At 46.8% G+C, this 11,460-nt stretch overlaps 1 protein-coding gene across 1 annotated transcript; it reads right to left on the bottom strand.

The window, feature by feature from the left end:
* Positions 1-1,181: 1,181 nt before the first annotated feature.
* Positions 1,182-11,184, bottom strand: LOC311321541 (DBH-like monooxygenase protein 2 homolog; the record flags this gene model as incomplete). The annotated part of the gene is made up of 10 exons (XM_084453536.1): positions 1,182-1,193; positions 1,515-1,568; positions 1,891-1,996; positions 2,129-2,247; positions 2,529-2,588; positions 2,977-2,981; positions 5,019-5,062; positions 5,339-5,390; positions 5,593-5,769; positions 11,073-11,184. The coding sequence occupies 10 exons, from the start codon at positions 11,182-11,184 to the stop codon at positions 1,182-1,184; spliced, it is 741 nt and encodes a 246-aa protein (XP_084309662.1).
* Between the last annotated feature and the right edge of the window lie 276 nt (positions 11,185-11,460).

Consider the following 11,460-nt stretch of genomic DNA (forward strand, 5'->3'; position numbering starts at 1 on the left):
AGATGGGTCTTACCTTCCTTCCTCCGCTCATATAGCATGATTAGATGGGTCTTACCTTCCTTCCTCCGCTCCTACAGTATAACATGATTAGATGGGTCTTACCTTCCTTCCTCCGCTCCTATAGCATGATTAGATGGGTCTTACCTCCCTTCCTCCGCTCCTATAGCATGATTAGATGGGTCTTACCTTCCTTCCTCCGCTCCTACAGTATAGCTGATTAGATGGGTCTTACCTTCCTTCCTCCGCTCCTACAGTATAACATGATTAGATGGGTCTTACCTTCCTTCCTCTGCTCCTATAACATGATTAGATGGGTCTTACCTTCCTTCCTCCGCTCCTACAGTATAACATGATTAGATGGGTCTTACCTCCCTTCCTCCGCTCCTACAGTATAACATGATTAGATGGGTCTTACCTTCCTTCCTCCGCTCCTATAACATGATTAGATGGGTCTTACCTTCCTTCCTCCGCTCCTATAGCATGATTAGATGGGTCTTACCTTCCTTCCTCCGCTCCTATAGCATGATTAGATGGGTCTTACCTTCCTTCCTCCGCTCCTATAGCATGATTAGATGGGTCTTACCTTCCTTCCTCCGCTCCTATAGCATGATTAGATGGGTCTTACCTTCCTTCCTCCGCTCCTATAGCATGATTAGATGGGTCTTACCTTCCTTCCTCCGCTCCTATAGCATGATTAGATGGGTCTTACCTTCCTTCCTCCGCTCCTATAACATGATTAGATGGGTCTTACCTTCCTTCCTCCGCTCCTATAACATGATTAGATGGGTCTTACCTTCCTTCCTCCGCTCCTATAGCATGATTAGATGGGTCTTACCTTCCTTCCTCCGCTCCTATAACATGATTAGATGGGTCTTACCTCCCTTCCTCCGCTCCTATAGCATGATTAGATGGGTCTTACCTTCCTTCCTCCGCTCCTACAGTATAGCATGATTAGATGGGTCTTACCTCCCTTCCTCCGCTCCTATAGCATGATTAGATGGGTCTTACCTTCCTTCCTCCGCTCCTATAGCATGATTAGATGGGTCTTACCTACCTTCCTCCGCTCCTATAGCATGATTAGATGGGTCTTACCTTCCTTCCTCCGCTCCTACAGTATAACATGATTAGATGGGTGAAACCGCAACGCTTTCCTACGCAGCTGTTACCAATCGACTCATGAGTCAGTGATTTCTCTGAGGAAACGAGGAATGGAGGTTGCATTTGAGAGAATCTGAGCAGGGCCTTTGGTTGAGCCCTAACTGTGTCCACTAGTTTAGAAAGAGACACCGCTGGACACAAATCCGTGTTTGTGGACAAGCTGGCCTTACACTCCATGGTGTCCGTCCCGATCACAGCCCTGGTAAACAAAGCAACAGCAGCAGACAAGCAGTGGACGTCAACACCCGGGAACTGCCTCCTCTGTGGGATGCGTTAGACTGGTGCGCTGGGGTGTCGGGATCGCTGACATCGACCTCAGGTGCCGTGGGGGACGCTGGGACCGAAGTGCAGCCTACTGTGGGACTTTGCATCATGTCTGGAATCTTGCCGTCGTAAATACTGTAGTTATTCTGTATGGGGGACCAAACGAGACAAGTGAATGAGAGGTGTTGTTTGGTGGTATTAAGCAGCTCTGATGGTGGGTTTGATTTCACTGCCATCAAGTGAGAGATGGATGTAGCATCCCACTGACACACAGAGCGAGATAACTACAATATTGTGTCTTTATCACCTCATGTATTTTCTTTTGGGACAACTCACTAATATGTATGAGGTAGAATAGGGTTCAACTGTAATGTGTTTGTCATGTTATGTCATTGTTGCTCGTGTTTTCTGTTGTTGTACATCGCTGTTGTGTTCTTGGGTGTAGGCTAGCCTACAGTAGATGCTTACATAGATGTTATTCTGGAATTCATACTGGGGGGTGTACTTCATCCAGAACTCGTGCTCAGCAATAGATTCCTGGGTCTTGGTCTTGGTCGCCAACTCTGCAGCCAGTCTGTGGCGCAAAAAAACATGACAGAGTGCCACCTAACTGGACCAAAAAGATGTGGACCAAACAGTCTACATCTGCCTCCAACACATTCCGTGGTATGTGCTTCAAAGAGTGTGCAACTGTGGATAATGTGACTGTTCTTGCTGCTGGGGGGTCTCCCCCAGATAGGGGTGGCTCCAGCAGAGGTTGATGTCGATGGCTGGGTAGTAGAGGAGGAAGGCTAGACACATCTCATCTGTGGTGCTGAGCCCCCCCTGAAATAGATCAATACAAACAGTCATTCGGTATCAGAAAAAAAGTATCAACAGAGTTAAGATGTGTCGAACAGTCAGTCACAACATCGAGGTTAGAGAAAAAGTGCTGAAGACAATGTAGTCATTTATAATTGATAAGTAAATAGATAGATAGATTAATGGATTAATTAATTAATGGCAAGCATTTTGTATGTGTTTGGGGATTGTCAGTGTGGAGCCTGGTCTTCATCGTACCAGCCACAGAGTTGTATGCAAACTTAATATAATTCTATGTTGCCAACCTTAGTCAGTCTTGTGCGATTCACAGTGTTGTAGGTGCACTCTACCAGAATCTCATCACCCTGCAATGAGAAACAGATACTGCTGCTTCAGAGTCTATAGAACATACTGTAAATTATAGTATACGAGTGTAGGCTGGTACATTATACGTTTAGGCTGTATACATTTAGGCTGGTATATTCTCATCGATATTGACTGAAGAGGCTACCATATTGAAAACAAATAGTGCAGTAGATTAATCATTGTCCATATTCAGGTGTCTATGCTGTGTGTATATATATATATATATGTGTGTGTGTGTGTGTGTGTGTGTGTGTATGATGTGTTAGCCCATCCATATGACTATTCTTTTACAGTATGACAGCTATTTCAAATGGAAATACAGTAGCACTCTGGATTTTCTATATCGTGGGCTTGCTCCTATTGCATAACCAAACGTAGATACTATACATCCACTGAAAAAAAGAGAAACACACAGGTGCGGACAGTCAGAGTCAGGTGCCCTTCAGCATTAAAGGGCTACGAGTTCGCCAATCTTCTAAAAACATTCAGCTCGCGTCCAGACTTTAGGTTGACGAGAAGTCAGGAAGATTATAGCTACTGTAGCTCACCGCTTAGTCGTCGGAGTTCCTGGAAACACCCTGGCCACACGCTCCAGGCTGCTGCTGCAACGACAACTCGGACGAAGAGTCTACTGCTTCGTCCGTCTGGGTCCGCAGCACCCCAGGGATGGCCTCGCTGTCCCCTAACTGCCCGGCACGCGCCCTCCTCCTTCTGAGAGGATTCGCCAGGCGCACTACTTCATCGTTTTACCTTCGCCTATGGAGGACTCCGCTTTCTGAGGTAAGTGCGTCTGAGACAGACGGCGGTGTCCCAGGTGGAGGGCTCGATTTGCACGCCTCCAACGCTGGGCCGGCCATTGATGGCTTGGGTATGGAACGACGGGGATTGTCTGTCAGAGGCCTCTCTCCAGCTGTGATCAGTACTGTTCAGAGTGCGCAGGCCGTCTCCACTGCCACGGTCTACTCTGGCGTAGAGTAGACTACTCTGGTCTGCCGCTTCTGCTCGTTGGTGTGAGGAGAGGGACGTCGTCCCCGCGTCTTGCTCGGTTGAGACGGTTCTTGAGTTTCTCTAACAGCTGGTGGACCATGAGAGTGAGTTAGCGGCGTCCACTGCCATCTCCACGTGTCATGAGGTTTTCGCTAGGACTGTGGTCTATGGGCATTCCCTGGTCAAGTGTTTTTTGACTGGAGTCACGGTGCCTCCGGTCAGTGTGTAAGGCTACGGCTCCTCCATGGGATCTGCTCTCGGTTATGAACGCGTTCTGCGGAGCTTCGTTCGAGCCAATGGAGCAGGCTTCCCTCAAGTGGATTTCGGTCAAGACCACTTTCCTCCTTGCTTTGGCGTCGGGCGAGCAGGTCAGTGATTTGCTCACGCTGACAGTACTTATCACTGGTGATGAAAGTACAGTAAGGCTGTATTACACATGGACCCTTCTTTCGTGACGGCGCGTTCAGCATGCAGGACTTGGAGCTACGGACTTTCTATCCTCCGCTTCATGCAAGCGAGGAAGATGCTCGTTTGCACCTGGTGTGACAGACCAACCAACCATTGGTCTGTCATGACCCAGGGAAGGAGGGTTTGCCGCTATCCAAACAGCGTCTCTCCCAGGGGATATGTGAGGGCATCACCAAGTCTTATGAGACTGCGGGTCGCCGTCTGCCTGCGGCTGTTAGGGCGCACTCCTCGAGGGGTGTGGCCCCGTCGGTAGCCCTATTCAGTGGAGTGTCTGTGGCGGACATTTGCGTAGCGGCTTTTGTCTACTACTACCTTTTGAGTAGGTGCTCTGCCTCCCTGGCCTTGGTCCGTCTCTGTCCCTTCGTGGGAATGAGGTTGAGGCCTGGCTGGGTATGTTACTGTGCGTAACCGCTCCCTGTCCAGTCCTTACCCTCAGCTGGCTTAATATGGCAGTTTGGGCTAGTGCTTGGGCTCCAACCTTCAGTGTGATCATGTAACCATTGGCCTGGCTGGCCCGTTTTGAAATGGATTCAACAAGAGTGTATGATGCGGTTGTTTCGCTCCGCCTATGCAATAGGAGCGAGCCACTTGGGGCGGAGCTCCACAAAATAGAATGATGGTTACGAGTTTGCAACCCCAGTTCTATTTCGTAGAGCTCCGCCCCACAGGGCCAGACCCTTTGCTGAGCACCAGTCTGCTCGCTGAATGTTTCAGCTTTAGAAGAAGATAGGCGGCCTCGGAGCCCTTTTATGCTGAAGGGCACCTGACTCTGATTGTGTATGTTCGTCTTTTTTTCAGTGGACGTATCTAGCTATGTTTGGTTATCCAATAGGAGTGAGCCCTGTGGGTAGGAGCTCCACGAAATAGAACTGGGGTTACAATACTTAATCATCATTCAATAGCAATAGAGGCATACTGGTTTAATGGTCTTGATGTCTCCCATATTAATGGCATGCTGAAACTCAAAGTTGTACTGTAGTTCTCATCCAAGCCCAGGAAATCCACCTGCTGTCCACCCCTATGGTAGAAGAAGCACAAAGTTTTTCTTTGAAAGATATCCTCATGAATTTCTACCAGTTTAATCTACACATTAAGATAAATATGTTTGAAAAAAAAAATTGGATTTCACTTTATTTAAATAAATAAAAAAGTAAATATGCAAACTAGGCAATATCTTGTTTAAGTATCCCTTGTTTAGATATTTGGTACCGAACTATATGCAAATGTGCACTGGACAAGAAAGAGACATTTATCCTGATCTCATTTTGGAGGCCATCTCTGTTCTCTTTCCTACCTGAAGAGGCCAACTCGAATCTTTCTCCCCGCCAGGTGAGTGTGTAATGCAACTTAAATCACCTGGAGCTCAGGGACCGGGCCGTCCCGGAAAGAGAAGCGGAGACCAGGAAGAGCAAATCATCTATGAGCACACCACTTCTCTGGTTACATATCTCTGTCCAATTGCTCTTTGTTTTGAAGACAACATTTTAGGACATTCATTCTCGTTTCTGAAGGTGTAAAGGATCTATATTTAAAGGTGAGCAGGCAAACATACCGCAGGGAAGTGTGAGGTGTTGCACAGGCCGTAAGTGTGGAAGCCTGTGGCCTTGGGAGGAATGACGTAGCCCCCGGAGGGGTCCACTTCCAGGCCTGTAGTGAGCACTGCCACGTCGTGCTCCCTGAGCTTGCTTGTGTAGTACGGCCTCAAGCCTGAGTTATCCCTCCGACCTGCAGGGGGCGATGAAAAGGTACGAGTGAGGTAAGTGCACTGCATGTTTGATTGACATGGAAGGAGTTTCTTGCCAAGATGCTTTTCAGGCCGATATGAGTAAGCTTGAACTGTGGGCGAGAAACATGAAAAGAAGTATGCCTCAGAAACATTCAAAAAACAGACATTGGAAGCCAAAGGGTCTTCAGACTTGATCCACATCGCTCCACATGCAGGGACTCCTGTACTTCCATCAGTCCGCTACAGACCACCACTCCATCAGTGTACTACAGACCACCACTCCATCAGTCTACTACAGACCACCACTCCATCAGTCTACTACAGACTACCACTCCATCAGTCTGCTATAGACCACCACTCCATCAGTCTACTACAGACCACCACTCCATCAGTCTGCTATAGACCACCACTCCATCAGTCTACTACAGACCACCACTCCATCAGTCTGCTACAGACCACCACTCCATCAGTCTGCTATAGACCACCACTCCATCAGTCTACTACAGACCACCACTCCATCAGTCTGCTACAGACCACCACTCCATCAGTCTACTACAGACCACCACTCCATCAGTCTGCTATAGACCACCACTCCATCAGTCTACTACAGACCACCACTCCATCAGTCTACTACAGACCACCACTCCATCAGTCTGCTATAGACCACCAATCCATCAGTCTGCTACAGACCACCACTCCATCAGTCTACTACAGACTACCACTCCATCAGTCTGCCTACAGACCACCACTCCATCAGTCTACTACAGACCACCACTCCATCAGTCTACTACAGACTACCACTCCATCAGTCTGCTATAGACCACCACTCCATCAGTCTACTACAGACCACCACTCCATCAGTCTACTACAGACCACCACTCCATCAGTCTACTACAGACCACCACTCCATCAGTCTACTACAGACCACCACTCCATCAGTCTACTACAGACTACCACTCCATCAGTCTGCTATAGACCACCACTCCATCAGTCTACTACAGACCACCACTCCATCAGTCTACTACAGACCACCACTCCATCAGTCTGCTATAGACCACCACTCCATCAGTCTGCTACAGACCACCACTCCATCAGTCTGCTACAGACCACCACTCCATCAGTCTGCTACAGACCACCACTCCATCAGTCTACTACAGACCACCACTCCATCAGTCTGCTACAGACCACCACTGCCAGATGCCTCCCAGTCAGGTGGTCCGCCAGCTTTCACACTCAAGTTAGCATACATGGCTGAGGTCTGATTAGGTTCACTTTTTGCCATTGTGAAATGCATAGTTCCTGTGCCCAAGAAACCCAAGATCAGCTGCCTGAATGATTACAGACCGGTAGCTTTAACACCTGTAATAATGAAAATCTTTGAACGACTGGGATGTGAACATCTCTCCAGAGTAGTCAGTCTGGACCCCTTCCAGTCTGCGTACAGGGCAAACAGGTCCGTTGAGGATGCTGTATCCATATGTGTCCACTCCACTCTACAGCATCTGGAGGCCCCAGACAACTACGCAAAGGTTCTTTTTATAGATTACAGCTCTGCCTTCAATACAATTTTACCCAGCAAACTTTTTCACAAACTCCAACAGATGGGAGTCCATGACTCCTTATGTCACTGGGTTTTGGACTTCCTACTGCAAAGAACACAAATGGTCAAAATCAACAACAGGATCTCCAAGGTCAAACATCAGCACTGGCGCCCCCTAGGGGTGTGTTTTATCACCTCTCTTATATTCTCTGTATACAAATGATTGTACATCACACACTGACTCTGTCAAAATGTACAAATTTGTGGATGACACAACATTAGTGGGGCTCATTTCTGGGGATGATGATGCTTCTTTCTGTCTACAGAAACGAGGTCCTCACTCTGACTGGGTGGTGTTTCCCTCCACAACCTGGAGTTGAACGTCTCCAAAACCAAGGAGCTAGTGGTTGAGTTCCTCAGAGGGGGAAAGCATCCCAGTCCTTGTCCATCAGAGGAGTGGAAGTGGAGCGTGTTTTTAACAACATCAAGTTTTTAGGCACCACAATCTCATCATCACTGAAATGGGAGGACAACGTATGTTGTATCACTAAAACGCCCACCAGAGGCTCTTCTTCCTCCGCCAGTTGAGGGAATTTGGAGTGGCCTGCAAGGGGGTGGTGCAGTTCTACCGAGGGACGTGCACAGATAGACACGAGGTGGTGCTAGAGCACCTGCCCTTTGCCCTCTGGACAGGGCAAGTGCCCTTTTGAAAGTTACTTTTTTTTCTTTCTTTAACAGTGTAGGCCTACTGTATGTGGCCCATGGTGACATCGATCGATTCTCGATTAAAAGCGTGTAATAATAATGCCCCAAAATGCGTTGTCATTTTGCCAGCAGACTCTTCTACTGGGCCTGAATAAACTTCCATCCCTACACCAATACCCCAGGAGGACAGTAACAGACTCTTCCATCCCTACACCAATACCCCAGGAGGACAGTAACAGACTCTTACACCCCTACACCAATACCCCAGGAGGACAGTAACAGACTCTTACATCCCTACACCAATACCCCAGGAGGACAGTAACAGACTCTTCCATCCCTACACCAATACCCCAGGAGGACAGTAACAGACTCTTACATCCCTACACCAATACCCCAGGAGGACAGTAACAGACTCTTCCATCCCTACACCAATACCCCAGGAGGACCGTAACAGACTCTTCCATCCCTACACCAATACCCCAGGAGGACAGTAACAGACTCTTCCATCCCTACACCAATACCCCAGGAGGACAGTAACAGACTCTTACATCCCTACACCAATACCCCAGGAGGACAGTAACAGACTCTTACATCCCTACACCAATACCCCAGGAGGACAGTAACAAACTCTTCTACTGGGCCTGAATGATTTGCACACTGTTTTTTAATTGTATTTCATCTTCTTATTGCACTTTTGCACAGTATTCGCACCAGTCACTTTAGCTAAGTATTGTATGACATGTATGCCCTTTATTTTCTGTAAAATGTGATCCTGTGTAGTTTTTAATTAAGCAATAAACCACGAGAGGCCGTGTGTTGTAGTGATTTTATTTTTGTTAGGCACGACGCGAAGCGAAGTGCCTAAAACCCCCCTAGCTGTTATAAAATCACTATAACACACGGCCTTGAGTGGTTTATTGCTTTTATACAATGGTAACTACAGGTATTAGTGTAAAATAAACACACAGCAATGTAAAATATGAACATTTATTCAAAACGAAGCATCATTCCCTCAATTCCACGGAGCAAATTAGTTCCCCTAACAAAAGGGTTGCCAAGCAACAACAACAACTACAATGCATTGGATCAAATGGGAGGCGCATTAATACTGAAAATGGAATGATATGCGGTCCCAGGTGTGTGTTACAAAGTATTTTAACACGGCTTCCAGCCAATCAGGATCAAGAACCAGAACTAACCGTTGTATAATCTTGTTTTTATGTTGTTGTGTGGTTCGTCCTGCTACGAAGAGCACACTGAAACCCGGGGAGGGGGGTCGCATCTCTTCGGCGAGTTGAGTATTTTAATCCTCAAATTATTCATGTATTATGTTGTTTGTTATAGGCCTATAATTGGATATTCTTACTTTTATGGGGGGGTTAATGATTTTATGCAGCTGTAGACATTGGCGAACTATACGGGTGGGCCAGAACAGCTTTCCTGTCGCAAACCCAGCTCACTTGTAGAACGGGGGTCCTTGTTTTGTGTGGGCAGTGTGAGCTGTGCTATTAATTTACTGGGCAGTGGCAGTGTCCTCTTTTGGTTTGCTGTGTTGGCTGGTGTGGCAGGCCGGTGTGTATTTTGTTCATGGGCAGTGGCAGTGTCCCTCTTCAGTTTGCTGTGCTGTGTTTCAAGGCCGGTGTTTGAGTTTATTTGCATTGATCGCTGTTCTACTCGAGTGTGGGGTGCGCTTCTCAACGTATATCTCCTTGGCTCCAGGTGGGCGGGGCTAGCTGTGGGAGGGACTTATTCGGGCCACCGTGGGTATATGGCATATGTCCCAGCTATATGAATTTTTGTACTTATTGTAACAATAAAGATTGTTGTATTTTCGACTTCTAAAACCTGGTCATTGTGGTGTATATTCTCATCCATGTGACTTGCATTCCCGGACCAAACCGGTGTATAAAAGGTGGTGGTAGCGCCATCTCTAAAACCCACATTGTTCCCTCAACTGCATATTTTGGGTCCACTTCAATATGCAGTTAGTTTGCCGGCCTTATCTCCTTGCTCGAAAAAACGTTGCTTGGTGCGCAGAAGAAGTCTCTCAACCTTACCTGTAGACAATGAATCGTATTGAGACTGAAGTTGAAGCTGCTTTTTATGTAGAGCTGGGGAGGGATTCGCTGAATATTGACTATCTCGTTTTTTTTAGTTTTTTTTATCTCATCTGATAATTCTGTCAATTTGGAATTTTCTAATTTCTTAAAATGGGAGACAAACGAAATAATCTGTCCACGGAGATACAGCTTGAAAGACTCCCAAAGTATGCCAACACTAATATCTGGTGTGTCATTTATATCTAGGCTCGGATAACAAGTGTGTGTTAAACGTCCAGAATTTAGAGGGTGGTCTGCCATGGGGAAAATTAACGTCACTGGATGTGGGGGCGTGATCAGAGATAACTATGCTGTGACAGTCACAGGAGCGAATATTGTGTAGTAGTTTATTATCAAGTAAAAATAAATATATCCGTGAATAAGTGTGGTGGACCCGTGAGAAGAAAGAGTAGACTTTGCTGGAAGTGAATTTAGTTTTCCAAGAGTCTATCAAGTCCAGCTGATCGGTATGACATCTTAAGACGTTGGCTGACTTAGAAGTGGCCGGGCGTTTAGAGGATGATCTATCAAGTTATATATTCTGAACCTGGTTGAAGTCCCCCCCCAATCATGATATTGTGATCATTGATATTGGGTAAAGAAGAAAAAATATTGGACATGCATTTGTCATCATCACAATGGAGATGACAATGGAGCATCTAATGAGGCCAGGACCATGGGAGTATTCTGTAGTCTGCCTGACACTATAACGTAGCGGCCATTAGGGTCAGTTATAGAGCCGGCTGGGTCACAGGCAACGTCCCTGTGCACTATGATCGCAGCACCCCTAGCCCTTTCAGAGAATTTAGAATGGAACAAGTGACCCATCCATGGCTTTATGATTCGAGAAATATCTGAGGTGCGGAGACGTGTCTGCTGTAAAAATCAAAGGTCACCTTTAAGATGTTGCAAGTGCTTGATTACCTTGTTGGCTTTGATGTTGCAAGTGCTTGATTACCTTGTTGGCTTTGATGTTGCAAGTGCTTGATTACCTTGTTGGCTTTGATGGCATTGTTCATCCCCTTAACATTCCAGGAGATGAAGCGGATGTTTCTACCGCTCACTGACATGATCCTCAAATTCGTAACTTAACCTGAGCTGAGAAGGGACGGTGGAAAAGGGGAGGAAGAGAGAACAACAAAAGGCAAAAGGGGTCCAACAAACATTCACATGCACACACATACTCACCCCAAGAAAACCCTAGTCCCAATGGGAACAGTAAGCATGCGTTTCTCCCTGGATACAGTCCTTCCTCACTGCAGATAATCATATTCATATAAGATAGTCTATCTCAGGACTTCAACAACCCCAGACAGTTCTGGAATCAGCTGAACCGTGTTCTCAAC

The sequence above is a fragment of the Borostomias antarcticus genome (assembly GCF_949987555.1).
Source record: "Borostomias antarcticus genome assembly, chromosome: 19".
Taxonomy (NCBI): Eukaryota; Metazoa; Chordata; class Actinopteri; order Stomiiformes; family Stomiidae; genus Borostomias; species Borostomias antarcticus.